The sequence below is a fragment of the Armigeres subalbatus genome, chromosome 3 (genome assembly GCF_024139115.2).
Source record: "Armigeres subalbatus isolate Guangzhou_Male chromosome 3, GZ_Asu_2, whole genome shotgun sequence".
Classification (NCBI taxonomy): domain Eukaryota; kingdom Metazoa; phylum Arthropoda; class Insecta; order Diptera; family Culicidae; genus Armigeres; species Armigeres subalbatus.
This window is the reverse complement of record NC_085141.1, coordinates 401,310,726-401,337,563: the sequence shown is the minus strand read 5'-3', so window position 1 is coordinate 401,337,563 and position 26,838 is coordinate 401,310,726. Positions and strand designations below refer to the sequence as shown.

At 37.6% G+C, this 26,838-nt stretch overlaps 1 protein-coding gene across 15 annotated transcripts in view; it reads left to right on the top strand.

Annotated features, from left to right (window-relative positions):
• The first annotated feature begins 384 nt into the window (after positions 1 to 384).
• Positions 385 to 26,838, top strand: part of LOC134226971 (fibulin-1) — a 90,078-nt gene continuing 63,624 nt past the window's right edge. For 2 of the 15 annotated variants that reach the window (XM_062708138.1, XM_062708137.1), the window contains exon 1: positions 22,976 to 23,555. In XM_062708138.1, the coding sequence (XP_062564122.1) occupies positions 23,492 to 23,555 (64 nt within the window). In that variant the 5' untranslated portion in view covers positions 22,976 to 23,491. The other 13 variants (XM_062708131.1, XM_062708136.1, XM_062708130.1 and 10 more) reach the window with 13 other exon arrangements.

Below are 26,838 nucleotides of genomic sequence, written 5' to 3'. Positions count from 1 at the left end.
ACTCGACAGCCCCCTAGTTGGAGTTGAAGACGTTTCGTACTTCACGTATCCGCTATTTGACTGCACAACAAAGTTCTTAGTTTACCTTTCCGGACTAGTTCGTTCAGGCAGGCAGCACACGATGAGGGGTTCTTCTGCTTCTGGCGACTCCACCTGGGCTATCATCTATGCGCAATCGGCGCTAGAAGGTTGAGAACAGATTCTAATCTATATTCTTCTTGGTCGGAATAAGTGCGACGCCGCACCGCAATCTCACTCATGTAGGGCATGCGGAGAACGAAAAAAAATGTATGTACATATTTGAGAGCTATCTGCTGCGTGGAAGCGGTTTCTAATTATCATAAAGCAAATATCGACTATATATTGGTCTCCGTGGCTAAATCCAGTGACAGTGGCTTACCGGGTGCGCTCAGTACTTGAGGATCTTCCGTTGTGGTGACAACGCAGCACTGATCGTGGATCTTTAGATCCTTGTGAAGTTTAATATTCAGTCCGCTTGGTGAGCATCAGTGAGCATTATAATAGTGAATAATAGTGACAAAGTTTCAAAGACTGCAGTATAAAAGTGTCTATATCTATATATCAAATATATGATTGATTGTGCAGAAACAAAATTATCGACAGAGTACGCTATAGTACAAAAGAGTATCTTCAAAAACAGTGGAAATATCTGGATAAATCACCTAAAATATGTTAATGTGGCTTCGGATTCCTTTTCCACACATGCTGAATGATGTTATTTAAACATCGTCGTTCCCTGCTGGAGGTATCTATCTATATTTTAAATGAACAACGGTTGTGATGTCTGGCTTTCCTTTACACAATGGCATATTACACAAACAAAAATTGTAAGCAATTTAAAAGAGTGTGATAATTAAAAAAATTAAACTTTTTAGGCGTGCACAAATTTCTGTCAGAAAATGCAAAAGATCTTTAAACCTATAGACAATAATTTCAATAAATTCTTCTCCTTCTCCATTCACTAAGCCAAAGTGACGGTCGAAAACTAGTTACATCTGAAAATCAAAAAGTGACGCTTATCGTTTGGCGATTGAATCAAAAAAGAGTTCGTATGTTTTTGGAAGAATTAATATTTGACTAACTCAGATTAATCCTAACTACAGGGTGAGTAGGGTTGTTTATCAGTAAAGTAAATGTACATAAAATTGTAACGCAAGCTTCAAAATGATCAATCTTTGATATTAGTCAAAGATTATTCATTACAACTTGTAACTTTGGGCTGAAGGGAATTTTTATTTTTTAGCGGACACATACCCTTAAACTTTTTTTTTTTTAAGAGGAGCTGGCACGCACGATGCTGATTTCTAATATTTTTCAACTTTTTTAATTTTTTGCGTAAATCATATTTAGAGGTTAACAGCTCCAGTCTATTCGATATGCTGCCGCTAAGTTATATTTTTAGGTGTGTGGTCTGAAATATTTAATAACCATTTTTATTGAATAACCATTATTTTGGTTGAATCAAAAGCAAACTCATAAAAAATCACCAGCAATAATTGTATAAAACATAACTGTATAAAAAATGTTATAAACATAACTTGAGAATATTAAAAAACTCATTATTTTCAAACACGGTGGGCGTCTTCACTTCACACTGTCGCCGTAGTGCCGTGACGAGCTCTTCGACTTCTGTGATCTCGTCCAGGTTAAACCCTTAGATTCACCTCCGTCGTGAGTGCCCTCACCTTGACCGTCTCGCCTAGGACGTCCTCCACCAACTTCTTGAAGGCGGAGCCCCACTTCAGCTCGAGGATCATCTCGCCCGTCCGGGTAAGTCTTATTCGACGTACGTAGCTTGACGTCACTCCTCATCGCCTTCAAGACGACCGAGTACTTAGCCTCGTCCGTCGTGATGACTAGGGCATCGCCCCTGGAGCGATTGGCGCCTACCCTAGACTTCTTGCTACCCGCATTCGCCTGGGCCTTCTTTTCGGCCCTTGACGTCTTCGGTTTCCTCTTGTTCTTGACCAGGGTCCAGGAGGCGTCATCCCCCTCTATTTCCCTGGTCTGGTGCGGCTGAGAGTTCTCAGCCTGCCGTAACCCCTTACCACCGTCTTTCCTGGGTGGACGGACCTTTCCAGGTCCTTTCTCCCCCGGTTTTGGAGGTACCTGGCCGGGGTTCAGCTTCCCATCCCCATTTCTCGTGTTCGGGGTAGTAACCCTCCGCGTTTTGGGGCGGCCCCAGGGAGCTCATCTCCTAGAGACTGTCTCTCCTGTTTTTGTGTCTGCTCCGTTGGAGGTCGGTTCGGCCTTCCCGAGTCCTTCCGCGAATCCTTGGGCCTCAGTCTGGGTAGATCTCGATTCCACGATTTCACGAGTTTACACTTGGCCGTCCCGACCGCCCTCTCCAGCTTGGCGTCCAACAACGACTTTCGAAGTTTCAGTAAGCTCCTTTTGAGGTCCTTACTGATATTATGCTTCGATTATGCAAAGTCGATGATGGTGTCCAGCTGTTCCGTTGCCACCTCGAAGGCCAACAGTCCATCGCGTTTGCGGTTCATCGTCCCCACAAGCCATGGGCCGTCAATAACCTCTACCGGCGTAGTCGAGGAGAAGGTTAAGTGACCCACGCTAGCGCTGCGCACTGAGCTGCCGACTATTGCCTCTGGCCTCCTAGGCGGAGACCTGAACAACCCACCTCTTGCGAAGGGGTTGTCGCCTACACTACTACCACTAATTGAAGAACTGACTTGGTTTTGATCCCACGAGTTGCTCGGGAAAAGAGGTCCACCACGCCAGAGCCCAGCATGACGCGGTAAGGGACAATTACTGTGGACGGTGCCCATGTACCCCACATGCTCCGTTAAAGGCCTAGCTTATTATTTCCCTCGGCACGGGTCGCTTAACGCCTTGGCATTAGGGGTTAGGGACGATGTTCCCGTTGGTCGCACCCACTCACTCTTGCTGATGTCAGAAGGACAACAGTGCCCAGGCTGCACTACCAGCTAAGTACAAAACCCTTAGCTGGCGGTCGATTGTCATCGGAAGACCCGTGGAAGCGTGAGATTGGAACTTGTGAGGACCAGAGCTGTGTAGGTCGCTCCTTCCCAGATGTCAACTCACCATTTCGCAGTGATGTCTGTGTGTATGTGTGTGTATGCTGTGCGCACCTACCCAGCAAAATGAAGTAAAAGTGTCAACAATATGCATTCTACGCAGAATTTTGCCCCATTGCTTCCTATTAAAAATTGGCCCGATCTGACTATGGGCTCGGAAATTATGGCCAAAATGCTATTTTTCATTTTATATGATTGCGTAAAAAATGTCATTAATTTTTCAGGCACATACCCTTAACCGATTTGCTTGTAACAAATTGCATTTGAAGCAGAATACTCTCCAATTATTTCCTATTGAAAATTGGCCACATCGGTTTGGCTCAAAAATTTCAAAATTACTCCAGAAGCACCAGGTTCTCCAAATAGATATGGAGTTCAGATCAATAAGTCTACTATGACAAAAACATTCTGTACAACACCGCCGTCAACCCATCAGGCCCACACAAGTTCTAGAGCCTTAAGATATAAATTGCAATTCATTCATTCCTGAGCCAGGCATTCTAAGTTTTCGAAACTGTTCCGGAGTTCAGATAAATTAGTCTACCAGGTCAACTACGATCTTTACCACATTCAACAGCGCTGTCCAAGGATGTTTTCGATCATTTAGTAATCTGCGTTCGATCATTTAGTAGTTTGTCAATAACTCATTCCAAAGGCTTAATTTCAAAATGTGTTGTATGGTGGACTTTTAGTGCGAAGGTTTTTCTACAACTCTACTTAACAGGTCGATGTTCGAATTCCACTGCTAAAGGAGTTACGCTGCTAGTTGCTATACTTCTACTAAATGATAACAAAATATGCAATCATTTAGTCTAAGTTACTGCTACTAGCGCTATAGCTCCGTTATTAGTGAAATTGAAACAACGAACTGTTAGGCAGAGTTGTAGATAAACCTTTGCACTAGAAGTCCACCATACAACACATTTTGAAATTTAGCCTCTGGAATGAGTTATTGAAAAACTACTAAATGATCGAAGGCAGATTACTAAATGATCGATAACATCCTTGGCGCTGTCGGTAGATTTCCAAACTCTTAGCTACATCAAGTTTCCACGGGGAAGAGACATTTCTTAAGTCTCTAATATTTGATGCCCTAATTGCGTGATTTTTTTTCTCTTGGCATAAGACGAAGTTTGTACAATCCCACTTAATTCCACCACTTAATGGTACCTTGATTTTTCTTATAAACATGCTCTGCTACCTTAGATCTAAATTCGTAATGCAACCCCTTATCGTTTTCTCTCTTCGTCTCTGTTCCTCGAACATTACATCTAATGATCTTTTTTGTTTGGCCTACATAGTTTTTTCACATTGGGAACAACTTATTTTAAAAACGCCTGTCTTATTCAACATTTTTTTTTCAATGGATCCAAGAAAGGTAGTTTACCTTCTTTTTCCTCCTCGAAGGTAAATTTTATGTTCTTATGCACGTTGTTTATATTGCTTCCAAAATACTCGGTAGATCCTTTCGGTTGATGATGCAGAAGATGTCGTCGACGTATCTCCACCATTTCTCGGTACCGCCATCGGGGGTGACAATGGGTCTGGGGGGTGAGAATGGGTCATCGCTCTCACCGGCAGCCTGGAGGTCGGATAGCAAAATCGTTCAAAAAGGTCTCTTATATTTTAGTCTTCTTGCCCTCAGATACATTCAATCTATTCTACAAACATTCTAAGTAGTTGAAACAGTGACCCATTCTCACCCCCATTTGACCCATTGTCACCCCCGACGACGGTAGTATTCCTTGTTTCTGTAGGTTGTTCTCCTAATTCGCCATGAACAGTTCTAGTCTAGTCTAGTCTAGTCTACCCATACACATCTCCTAATTCGCCATGAACAGTTCGCACAAAAACTCGTGATAGCGGTGATAGCGGATTTCCCATCAGTGCTTCCTTCGTCTGTTTGTAGTGTAGTTGCTACGAAATGTGAAGTAGTTCTCCGTCATGCATAGCCTTAACAGATTTAGGTATATCTTAACCTTTCCTCGCCATGTTGTTTCCGTCCTTTGTAGTAGTAGCCAATCCTCTAGAAGATTCAGAGCATCTTTCAATGGAACGCTAGGGAACAATGCCGCTGCGTCGAATGATATCACTATGTCCTCTTCTTCGATGTGTCCTGATTCCAACAGCTTCTGGGTGAACTCCTGGGTGTTGATGACTTACCTCCACCCCAAATAAAATGCCTCGGTTGCTGCTTTGTCTGACCGTGTGTGAAGTTGTTTGAACAACCATTTGACAGTTGGCGGCTCGGTTGAAAAAATCAAAGCGGTTTTATTTTGATTTGAGCTGTTGGGGCAGATTCAAAGTTCGCCGAACATGTTTGAGCATTTGTATTGAAGTCGCACAAACCCCCATACAGTTGGCGCATCGGTCGTTCGTGTGTGATATTGTTGGTCGAATGAACGAATGGTCGATTCTTGACTAAACGAGGGGTGGAGTTAATGTTCGTCAAATTGCTGAACCGTGTGTACGTACCATTAGAATCCTCCTCTAATCAAAACTCAGTAATAAATTTAAAATATTTTTTTCTCAAACAAGGTTTTCTCAGTTCTCCAAACTGTTCCGGAGCTTAGATCAATTGCTCGTCATCCCATCTGGCCCGCACATGTCTTGTCGAGTGCTTATCAGCTTCAGACCGCTTTTGGCAAACCGAGTTCTTTAACCAGCATAGGCAGGAAGCAGCAAAGAAATTTTCGAAAGCATTCTCGGAGGAATTTTTGGAGTACTTGCCGTAGGAAATCGCTGAGGAATTTCTGAAGGAAATCCCAGAGGAATTCCTGAAGAAAATCCCAGAGGAATTCCCGAAAGAAATCCCGTAGGAAAACCCGGAAGAATTTTAGAAGGAATTCCCGAAGGACTTCCTGAAGGAAATTTAAGAAATTTTCGAAGGAAATCCCGGAGGAATTCCTGAAGGAAATCCCAGAGGAAAGAATTCCTGTAGAAAATTCCGGATGAATTTTCGAAGGAATTCCCGGAGGACTTCCCAAAGGACAAGGAATTTTCAGAGGAACTGAACAAACAAATAAAGAAGTAAAATATGAAATATTTTTAGAAATATAAACATGATATTCTAATTACAATGTTCAATTGCTAATATAAGCAAAATCCCATTACAAATTAAGTTTTATGTCATCGGAAATTTTTACTGGTTCATTTTCGGATGAAAACACACAAAAAAAATTAAGTCCAACAAGAAAAAGTTTTTGTTTGACTGTACTTGCTTAACGACTGAAGGTTGTTTAGCTTTAGGAATTTCGTTTAGCCTTAGCAGTCTGTAAAAGAAGCTAATACGAGTTTTCCTTTACATCCAACGGTTTCGGTTTTATATTAAGCCTTTTTCAAGGAAACTAGCCTCTATTCCTTCAAAAAGGTTTAATATGAAACCGAAACCGTCGATTGTAAAGGCAAACTCGTTTTAGCTCCTTTTACAGACTGCCAAGGCTGAAAATAATTCCTAAAGTGGCAGCAAATTTCCATGAAAAATTAGAAATTTTCCATAAACAATTAGGAAATTGCCAATAAAGAAATCAAGGTATGAGCAATAAATAAATTTAAAATTTCCACAAATAAAACAAAATTTCCATAAACAATTAAGAATTTTCCACAAAACAAAAATAAATAAGTATTTATACAATATTTCCATAAATAAATAAATATTAATTCATATATGTTCTACCAAAAGCGGCATCGTTTTTACGGTCATTATAAGGGAAGGATTGATAGTTCGACCTTTGTTGCCTCTAGACAGTCTTGCAAAATGTCGTGACCATCACCAGATGATCAGATATGAAAACAAAAACCACCACGCTTTTCAACGATGTTCTTTACTGACAATCACTGCAAGCGCATCGTGACATGTAGAAGCTGACACGTGAGTACCTTCGGTAAGCGTGACACCCAGATTGACAACCACAAGCTGAGAGCCATAAAGAGCATCAGGTCGGTCAGCTGTCAAAAGTGCAGGTGAGCACCGTTATTGATTGATTTTGATGTCGTTTGATTGGACTGACGTCGTTTGATAAATAGATAAATCAATAGTTAAATTAAGGGTTCATTCACAAATTACATAACGCTAAAATGGACCCTCTCGTAACGTATTTTGTATGGGAGGGTTCTGAAATTTGTATGGGCCGTATTTGTGAATGGCTCTAACTAAGTTTTTACCAATTTGATCCAGACTATCTTTTGAAAAGGCCAAATTTTTTATTGATTTTTTCAAATGGATACAATCAAAAACGACGCATCCTACAAAAAATGTTATATGGGTGACTATCGCAAAATCAGTCAAAGTTTCTAATAAAGATATCGGAAACAATTCAAATTGAGCCCTACACTGAAAAAAATCAGTTTCAACAGTTTCAAAAATTAAAACTCGATTTGCGAAAAACGCTTTTTTGATTTGTATGAAATTGTGTCTCAAGATAGGTGATTATGTTCCCTACCAACCGTCCATACATCGCAAGCTGGGCACTTTGAAGGAAAAAAGTTTTTCTAACAAAACTTTTTCTTGTCGAAATTATTTTCAGTGTATTTTTATCCGTTGCGATTAGTTACGACCTAAATATTGTACTCTGCTTGACTGTACAGGAATATTTAAATATAGGTATGTATATGTAAAATCCACTGGCACTCCTTGACACTGAGAAAAAAAATCAATTCCGACAAGAAAATTTTTTTGTTAAAAAAAATTTTTCCCTTAAAAGTGTCAAGCTTGCGATGTATGGACGGTTGGTAGGGAACATAATCACCTATCTTGAGACACAATTTCATACAAATCAAAAAAAGCGTTTTTTCGCAAATCGAGTTTTAATTTTTGAAACTGTTGAAACTGATTTTTTTCAGTGTAGGGCTCAATTTGAATTGTTTCCGATATCTTTATTAGAAACTTTGACTGATTTTGCGATAGTCACCCATACAACATTTTTTTGTAGGATGCGTCGTTTTTTAATTGTATCCATTTGAAAAAATCAATAAAAAAAATTTGGCCTTTTTCAAAAGATAGTCTGGATCAAATTTGGAAAAACTATGTATGTACTTTTCTTTTTACAGCACCTCTTAAAATATTGAGCTTGAGTTTGAGCTTGATTGACTGCTCGTAGTTGCTACTCCATTATGACCAGATCAGCTGTTCTTGCACAGGGAACCAACAGATGTTTGCTTGGGACTAGCACTCATCTTCAATGTACAAGTACTGGTGATCTCATTTGTTAGGTCATACTGGCGCCTGCCACGTCAGAATGCAAGTCAATGTAGGGAAGGGGGAGGAAATGATGATGCAATCGCCCACTGCAAGCCGAATATACCTCTGCACTTGCCACGAGTTCATGCGGAATTTGTTGGAATTTCTGGGTTAGGTTGGAGAGCCAGAGGTCTGTCTTGGTTAACGAGCTGCCAATGTGATATATAGGAGAAGGTAACTGATGGAATTTCTAATTGGATGTAGGAAACGAGCTCTATAGTTCATTTCCAATTCTAGCAGATTACTGTTAGAATACTCAAGTTGAAGGTATAGTAATAAAAATGGAAACGGTATGAAAGTCCATTTCCAGTTCCAGCGATTGCTAGAACATGAGAAATATAGAGGAAGATACAAAGTAGGAGAATGGAACGGACCTGGGATTGAACCCACGACCTCCTGCGTATGAGGCAGAAGCAGTAGCCATATGACTACCAAGCCCGCAGTCCTACGTCAACTCGCGGTTATGTTGAAAACATTACCCATTGCTCGTTTTAAGCCGAAGTGAACCCCAATGCAGTATTATATAGCCCACAAAATTCAGGAAAAGTTGCTTCCTGTCATAAATATCAATTGAATAATGCAGTCGTACGCATGTTAGGCCGGGAATGGGGTAAGAAACCCTACTTGTCCACTGTAATCATATTAAAACCCACCAATCAATTTGTACAACACTCAATATTTTTTCCACACGCGTAGTGTTCCAGCTTGGCCCAGTTTCTGCATAAAAAGCTTTTTACATCTCCTTGTATGAATCATTGAGAATTAATTTTGCCTTACATTTACTGAAACATTCTTAATAGCACCTCTTAAAATATTGCACAAAAAGTCAATATAAACAATAAGAACACTTAAATGTTCCCAAAAATTCTATTTTGGCTTCATGCATTTTATCACAGCAAACATCCATTAATTCCGCTAAGTGGATTATTCCATTGCTGTCGAGCGTTGATTTCGAACCAAACACCGCATAGGTCAAGTGATCATCACGATAGTCAAGATGACAAGGATATAACAAAAACAACATCAGGAAAATTTTCCTATCATTCATGCTGGTGATCACAGGCAGAAGAAGTGAAGACATGGTGAGTGACCAAGCGCTAGTTGCTAAAATGTCACTTTCATGGTGATCGTTACACCAAGCATGTGAGATCCACATTGAGCATCACAATTGAGTACTTGACACATGACCTGGATTTTGTTATTGTCACGCTTTGCGTGACTTGTACGGTGACACTTTGCAGCACTGCACAGTGTTTTCTAACCCAGGAATTCGTGATCGAAAATGTTTTGGCTATGAAAAGTTGATTTTAGAGGCTCAGTGACTTCGGAGAAAAGTTTCAGTATGTTAAGTTCCATATTTTGGAAAACATTTTTTTAATTAATCCCCCTAAAAGCCAGATGGAAATTCTCTTTCCTCCAATTGTGAAGATACATCATTTGTGTCTTCGAGAAAGTTGCTACGAACAATTTTGCTTCATAAACTTTAGTTCTATCTGCTAGTCGAGATATGGGTCGTTATTTATGAACCACCCCAAAATCAGATTTTTCACGATACTTCGTCTATATTTTTTAGATTTTTCAAATGTTCTACAAAGTTGTCCTACGCGATAAAAAAATGAACCTGTCTAAGACAGTTTCTTCTTATTTTCAATATTGACGAAGTTATTGACGATTTTTTGTTCAAAAATGAGCATTTTGACATTAACTGCATACATGTAGGGGCAAAATGGGGCAGAATTTTAATTAGGAGATTGAAAGTATAACTCAAGCACTAACGGTTGCATGGTAACATATATGTGACTTGGCTTTCCGTAAGTACCGTATGGATATGTTTTCTTCTTCTTCTTGTTATATATAAATAATGAATTGGTCTCTATTCCGCATAACTAAGAAACGGCTGGGTTCAAATTTCTTCATCACAATTTCCGATGGGTTTACATAATATTTTCTTATGTAAAAGTCACGACTTAAGCTGAAAAAATATAAAAAATTCAAATTAGAATTTGTATGGGTATTTTGTATAGGCACATCACAACACGCATTCTCACCTACTGTGAAAGATAACGTCTGCCGGGTCATCTAGTTCATGATAATAACACTTACGCCAGACCTATGTCTTGTCTTAATGTTCAAATTTTGAAAATCATTATCGAATCGACGGATATTTTACAGAGAAATACCACTATATCGGGATATTGTATTTCCAGAGAATTCTAAATGAAAAAAAAACTGAAATTTTTGGAACACTTTTCTGTTGACCTGTTTTGCAATATTGTGATGTTTTAGACGTAGCAAACCGGCTTTTTATTATTCCGGGATATTTCGAAAAGTAATCGATTGTCATTTTCAACCAATCAGCAACCGGTACGATTCTGACAGAAAATCGGTACGATTTTTAATGACTACTTGGCACATCCTATCCTAGGGTAAAACAAGTACCTTCGAATTGTTTACATAAAATTATATTTAAGCTTATGATGTTTGAGGCGTCATTAACCATAGCTTCCATTCAATAAAGAATACTGATTTACCCGATACTGCAGTTCCTCTCATCAACATTCCTGGCTGTATGGTGATTTCTAAAATAATACAATTTGCCCAAATACACTGGGGTCGCTTTTTACGTTACTTTTTGATGATTTTTTTTAATTACGCGTTGTTTCTTCCCGCGGAATTTGAAATTCATGTCAGTTCTGTAAAACATAATCATTTAGAAAATTTTGTATTTGGATAAATCATAGATCTGGCGTAAGTGTAAAGACTAAAGATGACCCTGTAGACGATGTCCTGCACAGTAGGCGAGAATGCGTGTTGTGATCTACCTTTTTAAAATTTCCATACAAATTTTATTTTCAATTTTTCATATTTTTTCCAATTTTAGTCGAGATTTTTACATGAGAAAATATTCGGTAAATCCGTCGGACATGTTGATAAGCAAATTTGCCGAAGAAATGAAGAAAATCTATCCAGCTGTTTCTTAGTTATGCACAATACAGACTAATTTATTTTTATATATAACAAGAAGAAGAAAAAGATGTTCATACGGCACTTATGTCAAGCTATGTCACATATATGTTGCAATGCAACCATTAGTGCATGAGTTATACTTTCCATCAACTAAATAAAATTCTGCCCCATTTTGCCCCTACATGTATGCAGTTAATGTCAAAATGCTCATTTTTGAACCGAAAATTGTCAATAACTTCGTCAATATTGAAAATAAGAAGAAACTGTCTTCGAAAGGTTCATGTTTTTTATCGCGACGGAGATCTTTGTAGAACATTTGAAAAATCTAAAAAATATATTGACGAAAGTATCGTGAAAAACCTGATTTTTGGTGGTCGTTCATAAATAACGACCCATATCTCGACTTCTATAGCAGATAGAAATAAAGTTTATATAGCAAAATTTTTCGTAGAAACTTTTTCTACAACTTTCTCAAAGACACCAATGATGTATCTTCATAATTGGAGGAAAGAGAATTTCCATCTCACTTTTAGGGGGATTAGTCAAAAAAAAAATTTTTCTAAAATATGGAGCTTGACATACTGAAACTTTTCTCCGAAGTCACTGAGACTCTAAAATCAACTTTTCATGCCCAAATCATTTTCGATCACGAATTCCTGGGTTAGAAAACACTGTGCACTGCCTCTAGATATCGAGATCTCCTCTGCATCTCCAAGTTTGTTCAAAGGTATATTGATTTTTTTGAAACCATTTTTTTCCAAAATACGCAGATATTCCGACTTGCTGTGCGTATTCATGAACGATTTTTGACATGGAATTCGACAACGTATGCAATCTTGGGATTCGGGGAGACTTGATCCGTTTTCTATGACATCTACTTAATAAAAAGCTTTTCGAGTCAACCCTTCATCAAATATATCAAATCTACATAAGAATAGCTGCCTGAGAATAAATTTATATCTCTTTGATTTATGTTTCGCCAAATTTTTGTATGCGTGACAAACGAGGAAATCAAGAGTAATCATATAGAGGCAACAACTTAAACTCCAAATATCCTAAAATTGTGATGGAATGTTGGAATTTTGACCAGTACAGATCATTACCATATTTTTGGTTTTGTTCTTTGAAAAAAATATAGCATTTGGTCAAAATTAGGAGAATTTGTTCAATTTTTGCGTGGCTACTTAAAGAATCTTTAGGAGGGTAAATAACACACCGTCCTGCAGAATCAATAAGCTTATCAATCTAAAATATAACTCACTACATAACGATCATTTGTCTAGACTCTAGAGGATCTATACTATAGTATAGATCCTTTAGACATATAATCGATGCTATACTAAAGAATACGCTAGAACAAAACTACTTTAGTTCTCTGTAAAACAGTTGGGTGCAAGTTTGCCTACCTTCCCATACAGACAGTTAGGTTCCATACCCGGGGGCTACTTTTGGATTTTTGATTTTCTAAAAACTAGAAGAAAAAATGCCAAATTTAAAACAGAAAGTTGCCATCCAAATATCAATAAGACATCTGAATGGTGGAAATAACAATTTGTGAGTAGTTTACGTTATAATTCTTGTTTCAAAATGTCCAAAGTAGCCCCTGATTTGTCAAAAGAAGCCCCGCATGACTGTACCAAATGACATTTAAGCAACAATAGTGCTTCAATCATTACAACCCATTTAAAAATAAAGCTATTGTAATACACGGTGTAAAAAATTGGATTATTATCGAAGTTTAATGTACCTCTGTTTTTTTTCATAGAAAGTTTCACAAAAAGTCAATTGATAACCCAACAACGGATCAATCATTATAATTTACCCTCAAAATTGATTATATACACATTTTCAGTCTTTTTGCCTTTCTCGTATCTATATGGATAACCTATCTTGACCTATCTTGATCTTGAATAAAATTCTGAAAACATTTTTAAAGTTCAAGCGTTTCCAAAGTATTTTTAGTGTTATTTTTTATGTTTTGAAATCTTAGCTGAAACAATAATCTATCTCTGGCATCAATATTGTTCTCTCATGAATATTGTTTTTGTATTTCTATCTTCTGACATTTTTACTGGATGACCTGCCCACTGAAGTGTGCCGTATTTTATGAGATTCAGAATGTTTTCTCCTTTGATGATGGATTTTGCTTGTAATTCATGCGAATGAGCCACATGTCTTTTTTTGGCCTCTCGCCGAGTATTGTACGTAGCATCTTCCGCTAGAAAAAACTGAAAGTATCCTAGGCTGCTTTTAACGTTTCATGTAATTTTCCACCCGAAGAATTGAGGAATTATAAAAAGCGATTCTCGTTTCCATCTGAGTTCTTTTTCTTCACCTGTACAGTACGAGATCTAACTTAGACCTAAAACTGGTTATGTACGCCAGAGGTGACTCTTTTTAAAGCAGACAATATTCATAGGAAACGTCATTGCCAGTGTTTACAGCATTGTTAGTGTTTGTCAGCATTTCGAAGGTAAATTTTGTTTATACAGCTTCAAACATATCCTCTTTACTTTCTTAGCACAAACAACACTAAGCTTATCTCTGTTTCTGCATGTAATTATGTAAGGTACCCTGGGCAAGTGAAAATACGGGGTAAGTGGGTACTATAGCTGCCGATTAGTCGGTGAACGTTTTTAATGGTAACAATATTCTAGAAAGAAGAAGCAGAATTATCAACGATGTCGCCTGACACAAAAAAAAATTGAAATCAAAATCATTTGCGGCACCATACTAATGGTATTGTTTAATCATGACTTCAAGCTACTGGCAAAATCTATTACTATTATTTTAATTCAATGGATTTCCAACAAAATAGTCGTTTATAAATTCATCATTGATGTGGAAAGTGAAAAATTTGAGCAATTAAATAATTGTGTGACATCGAAAACGATTTAAAAGTTTTGATTAACACCAAAATCTGCAGTTTTCACGTGCCCTTAAGTTTTAACATACATGGGGCAAGTGGGACATATTTGAAAAACATTTTCGATAGAGCCATTTTACCTGTTTTAGATTGTTTTCTAGTTAAAAATAACTTCGACACTCATATATCACATAGATCTGAATCAAATGCAGTTGATATCGTTGGTTTCGTTGTTAAGAAGTAGTGTACAGTTGATTTACCGAAAGTGTATTTTACTTTCTGGAAATTATCTTCCTCGTGGAAAAGAGCAATGGTTATAATTATGCGAAATTTTTCGTTTACAGTGAAAACAATCTATTTATTCTACAATAGATCAATAGGTTTTTTCTTGTGTTTTGTTATTTTTTAAAATCGCATCAGTTTAACAGATTTTTAGATAAATAAAGTGCATAAATTGGCCATTTCGTTCTATTACAAATTTACTACACTGCGCATCGCTTGAATAAAAACGTTCCTTTTGAATTTCTAATTTATGGAATAATTTATATTCTAAACAGAGAAACATTCATTCGAAAAGTGAACAAAGATTTGCTCATCTCTTCCATCTAACACATTTGGCAAGAAAGTAAGCTAATGGAAAGCCAGACAATAACCAATTGAACAGTAAACCGGCCGTTGTCTTGTTTTTATATTTGCTAACATTGTAATCCCTTTCTTTTTGCAAAAACAAAAGTCTGACAAGCAATAAACCTCCATCCATGATCTGAAATACTACGACTCAGAAATTACATGAACATTATATCTACATTCTTCAAATTAGTTTCGTTCGACAGTATAAAACAGAATAGGTCCCACTTGCCCCGTTTGGAGGGGTAAGTGGGTCCCACAGGTAAATTTATTTATGTCACCATCAATATTTCTGGAACTGAATAAATGGCTAACAACACGTCTACACTTCAACAACGGCAGCATATAATGATGTATCCGTGGTTAATGTCCTGAAATACCCTGTTTTCTAAGTATACGTTAATGATTTTGCTGAACTAGCGATTTTTAGGTCCCACTTGCCCCGGGGTACCTTACTTCATCTTGGCAGAGCTTATTCACACTACCAGTATGAAGTACATTGTTACGGATAGAAATAGAAATAAGAGAATGTACGTACAGGAGATGATTAGAGGCGTTGAAGGAATAGTTCAAATTGGAATGCTTGTGAAATGGGACAACGATCCCTAGTAACATCGTTGTACTGATGTATAATGGTTTCATAGCACACCTGAAGAGTAAATCGCTATCTTCAAAAACATTATAAAATCATAATTATTACTTGGGTGCAAAACGGTTTTTTACAGCTTACCAGATTACTGCTCATAAAAGTATGAATGACCCACACAAATATGGAATCATTCAAATGTAAGACAGTTGTACTTGTAGCAACAATATAGCTTCCGTAACACTCCATCCAATAGCCTATTTCGGACATGAAGCGTGGTAATTATAAGAAGCTAGAAGCAAACCAGTAAGGTTTTAAGGTTTTCAAGCAAAATGTGCTGCGAACAATGTTCGGTAAGGTTATTGTACATGGTATGCATCCCACAAATGATGAGTCACTGTATCTAGAGGAAAATATGAACCCTTTAAAATATGGCAGACTGACAATGGGCTGGTCTCATAGTGCGAATGTCGGAAGAAAGAAATGTGAATACAACATTCAATAGAGAACCATATTTGGGCTGGATAATTTCTTAAAAAATGAAAATAACGCAAAAAAATAATAAATACATAGTTTAGCAAATCTTGAATTACAGAAATTGATATTTTTCAAATATTTAGATCTATTTCAAGATAGGTTTTCTACTCAAAAAAGTCTACAAATGTGTACATTTTCAATTTTGAGAATTAATTTCAATGATTGATCCGTTGTTGGGTTATCAATTGACTTTTTGTAAGGTATTTTAGGAAAAAAAAAACTATAAAATCACTTTTTAAAAAAAATCGCCGAAAAAATTTTAAAACACCCTGTACCTCATTTCTAATGAACTTGTCTAACTTTATGTTAGAAAAAAACAGAGGTACACGAAACTTCGATAATAATCCATTTTTACACCGTGATAAGTTTTTGGTAAATAAATCGCACCTTAAAGAAAGACTCAATTAATTTCTGATTATTATGTTGAATTAGATTAATTTAAATCGTCATCGTCACTAGAATTAGGGTCGAATCCCAGGAATTTTTCATATGAAAATTCATTGACGTATGCCGTTCTCAGCATTTTAAGGTCGATCATTGTGCAGGATACTGTTAGATCATTTTCACGTTACTATAAGGGATGATTCAATTATGACGTCCACTACTTTTTGGGATTTCTAGACCCCCCTCCCCCCTCTGTCACGCTTTTTGGTATACCTAATATATGTAGTGTCACAAAATCTCAGACCCCTCCCTCCCTAAAACCGCTGACATCATTTTTGAATGAATAATGCTAATGCCAAACTACAGTAAAGTGACAATAAATATAAGCGCCCAAGGGGAGCATAATAAAGTAAGTCACATAATAAATTGTGATTTTCGACCACAAATGCTTACCACAGTTTTTGTATTAAACCTTCAAAATGTTCGTTATGCTTCTCGACTGCTCCCTTCCCTCTGAAAGCTTGACATATTTTGTGAATGCCCCCAAGACACAGAAATGAACAGAATACATGCCTAAAGTTCTATCGGCACCACCTTGATAAAAACATGAACCGTTAATACTGCCTGGTTTTGGCATGTGGTTGCTTTGACGGAAAACGAGTGGATTAACTTCATATGAGTCCCGTAGCATTTTTGAAAAAAATGTTTTGATAAATTTCGTATTAAATTTTATCGATGTATTTAATAGTATCGAAAACATTATAATTTTTAATGTCATACCGAAAAAAATCAAAAACAAGCGTGTTAAATGATCATGCTTAAGGTTTCCAATTTGTGCTTTCAACCGCTGTTTCCTGACCTTGATAGTTTTGCAAATAGGACTTCTACTATGTACTTTATTATCTTGTTGAAACCATAGTCTCTTAAAACTCGTGTTTAGGGGGGTAATAAGGAAACCGTAAGGATCATGTCATTACTTCGTATTAAATCATAAATAAACAGAATGAGTTTTACACAAGCTCAAGTACCATCGATTCGGTGCGATAAGAGAATGTAGCGCGCAAAAAAACTGAGTGGGCGTGTCTCGAAGTATGTTTCATGAGACTCATGAAGTCGGGTTGGGGTGCTCGGGAGGTCTTTGAGGGAACATACGAGGGCTAACAGGCTAGCGATATCATTAGCTAAGGCGTCTCAGATACTAGAAACGATTCCATAGCTGCAGCGGGAAACGTCAAACTTCGGACTCCGGCAAATCACATGCGAAGGTGGGAACAGATCTGTAGATCCATATGGCTGGGCATATCGTTCCAGAGTGCTTCCCGTCTTCCATAGCTGCGTGGAATTAGAAGCCACTGGTCTTTTCTGACGGTTTTCGTCTGACTGACGAAGCGTTTTGGTTAAGTTGACCCTGGTACGACATTGACTTTAACGGAATAGAAATGAGACAGAAAGGTGAGACCTCGGTGCATGGAGCCGCCGAGTACTCAGTAAACCACATGTCGTATAACAAACTGCAAACAAAGTAGCATTTGGGTCTGTCAAAAATCAATTTCTCATTACAGAGGATACTTTAAAAAGTTGTTGGAAAAAGTTGTATTGTATGCATATATGATGGTTTTACTGTAGTGAAAATTATTCGTTATTGAGTCAATTTTAGCTTTTCTCAACTTGTACTCTTTGTAGTGCCCAGACGAAACAATTTCAGTTCAAAATGGCATAAAGAAGTTTCAAGCAGCGGAAAAAGATTCAATCGCTTCTCCACATCTCGATATTGAAGGGATTAATGAGATAAGGAGAGATCGAGAAATGGAAGGAAAATTGAAATGGGTACTAGATGAAAAAAAGAATGAAAAAGAATGTTTCCCACCCGAAAACATTCTAGGCAGGACAGAGAATCCAACTCACCTTCTCCGGGTTGGCAATCCTACGCAGTTGCTTGCAAGGCTAACTGGAGACCCGCTGTTACATTCCTTGGCTTTTCACAATGCCCCGGGATCCAGGCGAAGGTTGTCGGTTTTTGTATGTATGTTGACAAGAATGGCTTGAATCTATGGCATGGGCGTCTTGGGGGTTTCAGTCGAAGAAACGTTGCATTGTTTGGGAAAGCTATCCGACACCGTTAGGTTACCACCTGTGAGTCCTAAGCCAGTCCCTAGATGAATAACTTTGTTGCTGGTCCTGTGGGAACGGAAATGAGATAGAAAGGTGAGACCTAGGTCCATGGAGCCGCCGAGTACCCAGTTAACCACATATCGTATAACAAAGTCGCATTTGGGTCTCTCAAAAATCAATTTCTCATTACAGACGATACTTAAAAAAAATGATTGTTGGAAAAAGTTGTATCATACGTATCATATACGATGGTTTTACTGTACCATCGTCGGAGGTGACAATGGGTCAAATGTGGGTGAGAACGGGTCACTGTTTCAATTACTTAGAATGATTGTAGAATAGATTGAATGTATCTGAAGACAAAAAGACGAACATATAAGACCTTTTTGAACGATTTTGCTCTACGACCTCCATACTGCCGGTGAGAGCGATGACTCATTCTCATCCCCCAGAACCATTGTCACCCTCGATGGCGGTACTGAAAATTAATCGTTATTGAGTCAATTTCAGCTTTTATAAACTATAATCTTTGTAGTGCCCAGACGAAACAATTTCAGTTAAAGAAGTTTCAAGCAGCGGAAAAGATTCAGTAGTTTCTCCACATCTCGATATTGAAGGCGCCATCAACATAAGAAGAGATCAAGAAATGGAAGGAAAATTGAAATGGGTACTAGATGAAAAAACCTCGTTGCTACGAAAAATGACAACAAAACAAATGTCATCTCAACGTCACAGAGAGAGAGAGAACCTTGAGCAAATATATGACCAGAACGATTCTATCACAAACGCCCGAATGGCATAGACCCGAATTTCATTCGCCCAAATGACAAACGCCCGAATGTAACATATGCCCGAATTTCATTCGCCTGAAAAGACCGTTTGCCCGAAAGGACCATACGCCCGAATTTATTATAATTAGAAATACAGTCGAACAAATGAATCTATACAATTTCGTCGAAAGACATTTCGTCGAATGACATTTGGTCAAAAAGACATTACGTCGAATGGACATTTGGTCGAAAAGACATTTAGTCGAAAATGTATTTTTAATCCACTAGATACGCAGGACATTTGGCCGAATGACGTTTGGTGGAAAGGACACTACGTCGAAAGGACAATTGGTCGAATTGACATTAAGTCGAAATCTGATTTAAGTATGAAAAATCTTCGTACATTTGGTCGAATGACGTTTGGTCGAAAGCGAGTTTTCGATATATTGGTAAATTTAGTCTAACAATGTTCCGTCGAATGGCTATTTGAAAGAAAAGAACTTTAGTCAATAACAATAAAAAAAAATGATTTATTCGGGTTTTCTGAAAGTCGCATAATTATTGCTTCACTATTGACCAAAGAATGATGGGTCCATAAAAACAATAAATAATACGAAAACGGTGAATATCCCGAGAATATTTCCGACTACGATGAATCTATACCACCTGGTCAAAAGAAATTCAGTCACAATTTCACCAGAAATTCATATGACCATTTGGTCGGAATTAAATTGTCGGATAATAATAAACGAATTATGGTTGGAAGACAATTTCATTCTGAACTAATTATTGTATAAATATTGAGTGAAGGAAAGAGTTTCAATGAAAAGAATAAGAAAACCATTTTCATTCGACCAAATGTCCTTTCGACTAAACGTCCTTTCGACGAAATGTCATTTGACCAGCTGTCAATCAACGAAATGTTCCAAAGCCGACTACGATGAAGAAGTAACATTGATATCATTGGTTTTTGGCTATGTGCCGGAAATGGAATGGAGGCTATTTCACCATCAGTACCTAATATTTTGCTATTTCTGTAGGTTTTCAATTTTTCTATAATACACCAGTTTCCAGAAGTTTCTTTAGCTCAGGATATACGTTTCTTCCGCTCTTTCGCACTTCCGCTGAACTTCCTCACGTCGACTGAATTCCTCTTATCAGTTTATCCATGAATCTTGTGGATTATTTATTCAAATTCAACCAAAAATCTATTGACGAATTATCCATTTAACTAATTACCTATTACCGACTAAACACTTCCAACATTCGACTAAATTTCCATTTGACTAAATTTCCATTCGACTAAATGTCCCTTCGACCAAATGTAAATGTCTAAAAATGTCATGACTAAATGTCATTCGACTAAACGTCATTCGAGGAAATGTCATTCGACGAACTGTCCCAAAGCCGATAAAAATTGTTTTATAAGTATGATTTCCCTCTGAAGTTAATGATCCATAACTCGATAACTAATCAGAGAACAAATCAATTTCAGGCGAAACAAAGCTCGTCGGGTCTGCTAGTGATTAACAAGGAAGAAAAAATATTCTCTTAGAAAAAATATTCTCTTAAATATACATGCTTTAAAAGAAGATGTCGAACATGTGTCAAAAGGTTGATAGGACAAAAGGCTGAAAGTACAAAATGGCAAAAGTCGAAATGACAATATTTCGAAATTCCAAAAAAATACTGGGACGCATGTCGAAAGTACGAAAAAATAATATATTCTATGATCACCTTGATGAAAATGTTTTTTATCAAAGTAGATCTTTATCTGCATAATGCCGATCGGCATGAAAGCATAATGATGCTTTCTTTATGGCTTAGGCTGTTCTTTAGTGACGTCTATTATGCCTAACGACGTATACCATAAATTCGACGTATACCATAAATAAATATTCGGCTAAAATTGAATTAAATCGCATATCCAGAGAGTGAACCCAAACTTATGACCGGTGCACCATATAGTGGATGAACCCAAACTTTTAGATGATGCATACCATGCACTTGAGTTGAACATTTTGATTTTTAAAAATAAATATTTTTTTGCGCCGAAATTTTATCAATGCATCTTAAAGATGACTAAAATTGGGCTCCGTTTCACTTTTTATTTCGAAATTTTGTGGGCTCAATTTTGAGAAAAATCAACATATTTCTACAACATAAATATAAGAAAAAGGTGTATCTTAATGTAATATTTTAGCACAAAAAAAAAATTGAAAATTGTTAGTTTAAAAAACCTACGATGCTAGATCTACTTATATTCTTTGTATTGAGCTAACAATACCCGAAATCGGATGCAAGACGGCGAAAATACGGCAAAAACTTTTGCCCATATTTTCCGAACCCAATCTTCTGGCCGGTAGTGTATGTGCGTGCCATAAAAGAAAGAACCAATCTATCATGTGCTTTATTCCGGACAAATGCGAATTAAGATAGAATAAGTAAGTAATTACACCCGATTCTTTTTTACACGGGGGATGCGTTCCGTGTAAAAAAAGTTTTCAGTTCAAAATTTGAAAATCCGTGTAAAAAAAGTTTTATGATTTCTCGACGAATCATGGAAAATGGAGCAACTTTGCAAACATTTTGTATGGGATGTTTTTTACGCGGCCTTCTAAAAAAAAACCAGTGTAAAAACAGAATCCGGTGTATTCACGCTTTGTATGATGTTAATTAAAGAACAACTCAGCGTGACTAAATGATTGGTACGGGCATTTGATACATTCGGTTCAATAGTCCATTCGGGCAAATGGTCCATTCGGGCACATGATCCATTCGAGCAAATGGTCTTTTCGGGTGTTTGATCTTTTCGAGCATCTGGTCTATTTGGGCGAATGGAATTCGGGTTTATGTCATTCGGGCATTTGTGATAGAACCACGTTTATTCCGTACATCAAGAAGGCTCCGTTTCCATTTTTGGCTGGTGCATACGAGGTATATTTGATTTTCTGTAAAGCCGCCACGAGAGGGAGACCCACGCCCACGTGACCTCGTGAACCGATCGATGACGGAAGAGCGATCCCCCGATCAGCATGAGCATAACGTTACGATCAAACGAGCATGACGCCACGATGAAAACATTAAGGTGTGTGACAAAAAGACATACCCAGCCTTGCTTTCGCTCATCTACAGATGCCACTATCTATAGTCGCCATTAACAATCGCAAAATTCTGGATAGACCCTTGCAGCTCTTGCCATACATATTTTTGTTTTGAAAAATTTAAAAAATATAGAAATTAATTTGTAATAAATAACATACATGGAAGGGAGGGGATGGGGGTTTCGAAAAATCCAGAAAAATATCTAACTTAATTAATGTACGGCCCCAAGATTGGGTTGTGTAATTTTATAGATGGATGGTAGATGAACTGATTAATTTCGTACTTACCACGATACAAGTTTGATGAAATTTTAAATAGCCTGAAACCACATGCAGTCAGCTAAAAAATGGCATAGTCGAACAAACCTAATATGCGCACCATAGATTCTAGTCTGTCTCCACACCCTATCGGTGCATTGATTTCCTCCAGTAAAGTTGCATAAGGAAACATTTTCCAACAACTCTGCCATCGGGCAGTATGTTTCGTGAGCTTTCCACTTACATAACCTTGACCAAGTTTGCGATAAATGGTCTTGAGCTAGAATAAATATCGTTTAAACAGTAGTGGAGGGTAACACGCGATGTTCATGTTGGCAGAAGTGCAATTCCTGCTATAGCAGCCCAGCAGCAGTGACAGAAATACAGCATGTGTGGAAATTGGCTGGTGGAACCGTTTTAGAAAGTGGTTTCTAATGGACGACTAAAGACCAGATTTTGACCGCATCCGTCGTGGCCGTGGGGGGTTGTTCGATTGAATTTTAAAAACTTTCTAAAAGAATCACCCGTTGCGAGACCATAATACCGAGGCGAAAAGAAAGAATCACATTGGCTGGTGAGTTTTCAGAAAGGACAGCGAGCGTACTAAATGGGTTTCAATTTCTGGACTGCTTATTGGATTACCGTAAATTGAATCCGGGAGACTGTGAACGTAAAGTAAGTGAGAGACGATGCCGCTGCTGGGACAGCTGAAAATGTTACATAATTGTGAAAAATGAGTGGGTTTCGAGACAAAAAGTGATTTTTTGTGCTGCTGATCACCAAGTTCTGATAGTGGTTTTAGCTTCGGTGTGAGGGCGAGTGGTGTGACAAAAATCTCGATAAAGAGCGCTTTTGCGGTGTGTAAACTAAAATAGATTTTGGCTGGGGTGAAAGTGATTGTGACAAAAGGATTTAATCTGATTAGTGTTCGGTGGAAACAGTTAGCCCGTGAACAGCGGACATCATGGATGCCAGGATAAGAGGATTGCTGCTGCTCATTTGTTGTGTGGAATTTGTTCGATCGGAAGGTAAGTTTGTGGTATTTGAAGGCAGATAGTTTAGGTATTAAGCGAATGAACTTTAATTGTGATCATAATATGATTATCATATATCATGTTTACCTTTGGGATGCGGAGGGCAAGTTGCTGTGGCACAGCCGGTGGGCTTGGGAGTATTTAAATTGTATCTATTATTATCTACTAAAATAGGTGTTCAATTATTTAGCTACATCGTCCGTAGATGTATTAGATCCTTCATTATAATTTGCTAGTGTCCCAGTTTGTGCTTTCCAGTACCAGTACCTACTGCTTTCTGAACCTTTTTCAGCCTGGGTTTAATATTTGACCATCATTGTTGATGGAACGTTTGTTCTCATCTACTTTACCGCAGGCCTTCAAACGTAGAGGGGAAAATGCAGAATTTGTTGCTCTTATTATTTCAACAGACTACTGCTTTAAGGATGATGTGTTAACATTTTCAGATAATTGCTCATGTACCTAACCATTGCATTGCGAACATTTCCACATGTCCTATACAGGTAATCTAATTTTTGTCTTTATTTGAGAGTTCTTTAATTTAAAAATTAAGTTCAACGCTAAGGCAATCTATTAGAATTTGAATTTCAATAGTTTACCTATAGTGTGCGATCTAATACATGATTTTAAATGCTACGCAATAGTGTTGAGAAGCAATAAAGTTTATATATTTCACATTTAAACCTTCATGCAACACTGTCGAATGTTCTCACTATATCAAGAATTATCAAAATTTAGACTTTGCTTAGAAATAAATTGGATTTCTCTGTAATTGAGATTATTTCTGCTTCACATATTTTTTTTTGTATACACTCCTATGTTGGACGTTTCATTCGTTATTTGATGTTATTTCAAACCAGGAGGAGAAAGGCGTATTCAAAGCCTATTAAACTAATAATTTCAAACCCAGGTAGATTTAATGGAATTGTAACCACAAATCCTGTTTTAATTGTGGAGAATTATGGAACAACAACTAATATACCGCTCTAACATATACTGGCTATACAACACTAATAAAGCATTGATGCGTGTTAAATGTGGCTCATCCTCGTGTCCACATGGTCTCTCTTGCAAAGTTGAAACTCGACCGTTTGGTCGGCGATCGCATAGCGAATTTTAATTTTCTCCTTATTATGACCCATTTAGCAATTATTAATGAGAATGTTTAAATTATTCATGAGTGTTACAGTTCATGAATGATGTTGGCTGCTGACCGGAAGCGGGCCTTGTCCGAAATCCTGTGTCAGCCTCAAACTCGACCTGTCGCCAACATCCCAACTGCCATGGGAACACTCCAATCTGCCTAATCGAGGTAAACCTCACCGCCGCCGAGCATTCCGGGATCCGCGTGCTGAAATTCTAATACTGTTGCCGTATAATTAATGTCGGTTGTCTCGGGCGCAGCTGTTTGAATTTGACTCCGCAGTCGGCACACAATAAGGCCTGTCAGAGATTTCGGTGTGGCAAAATTAAACAAGGGTCAGTTTCAGCTGGCATGAAATAGGGCACCAACAAACTGATCGAGTGCGAATTCGGCATATTGTGGCACTTCGCGCTCCATTAGTTTACTTTTTAGGCAACTGCTTGGCGGTTCAATATTTGGTTAAACTTTTCGGACTATCCGACGGAAACCGTACACAGTTTATGTCAAAGTTTTTATTTGTTCACCAGTTGGGGTGGCGAATTTATGAAAATAATTATTTCAGCTTGGAGTGATTTATTATTTGTATTATTTATGTATGATGTATAGCAGCAGTGATAAAAAGGTTTTGCTAAGGTTTTCGTTAGATTTTCTGATTAAAAATGTTCATAACAGATTAAAAATTCTTCTTTTGTACACTATGTGTGCTTGGAGGCTATATAGGATCACTCCAAAACGAACTTTTAATAAGGGCCTAGAGACCCATAGTTAGGCTGACCATACGTACCGTATTTAACGGGACAGTCCCGTTTTTTAGACCTTGTTGTGCTGTCCCGTCGTAATCTAAAAAATCCTCAATTTGTCCCGTTTTTTCATTGATTCTTTCAAAGAGCTACAAAATATTATTCAAACAAATTCAATATTTAGGCAGGAATCTAAAATCAGGTAAATAGGAAGTGTTTTTTCTGTGTTTTTATTAGAGAGATTTGCAGCTCTCGGCTGACTCATCTCGCAACAAAGAAGGTAGATGAAACCCATGAAAAAATGTGAGATGTTATGTTATTAGTGTGGTTTTTAAAAGAATGAAATTCTTCCGAATTTCTAATGTTTTTAGTTTTACGAAAAGCTTTTCGATTTTTCAACGAAAATTGTATGGAATTTTCAGAAAAAGTCGATTCAAGTACGAGACACTGAAAACGACTCTAACTGTTGAGGTCAAAATACGTGTCTAGATACAATTAAGTGGTGGAATTAGATGGGATGGTACAAACTCGTCTTATGACAAGTGAAGACATTCCACTAAAAAGCTCAAATAATTTTCTTAAGAAAGATAGCTTTTTCACGAGAAATCCTCTGGAGTTTCAACGGGGTTGCCATAAACTGTCGGCGGCGATGACATAGGGGAATTGTGGGTAAAATGAACAGGGGGAGGGATAATATGAACAGTTTATCGTTTTACGAAAATTTTGGTTAAATTCGGTACAAAATATAGGAGCACCCTTCTGTCTATGTATTTCTAACTATTTGAACCACCCTACAGCGATGGAGAACTGTCAAATGTGAAAAAATAAACAAAAACACAATACAGCCAGCCGGTAATAAGCGCAATGTAAAATTTTACTGACAGAAAGTAATGTGTTTGGGCTACTTCCAAGTGAAATAACATTCAAAGTGTTAAGAAAATTATTTTGAGCTTTTTAGTGGAATGTTTTTCACCTTTCATAAGACGAGTTTAAACAATCCATTGATTCCACCACTTAATTGTATCCTGACAGATACGTATTTCGACCTCAACAATAAGGCCGTCTTCAGTGTCTCGTACTTGACTGAGTCGAGTCAAGTACGAGACACTGAAGACGGCCTTACTGTTGAGGTCGAAATACGTATCTGTCAGGATACAATTAAGTGGTGGAATTCAATGGGATTGTTTAAACTCGTCTTATGAAAGATTCAAAGTGTGTTAAACCGTGCAATCTGAGCTATTTTAAGGATATAACGTGAACAGTAAGTTTTTAAATAACAAATACTTCCTATATTAGTATTTCAACCTAGTTGTTGAGTTGGGGTAAAATGAACAGCTATTGATGGGGTAATATGAACACCGTGAATCATTTAATTACAGCGATTTATTTTATC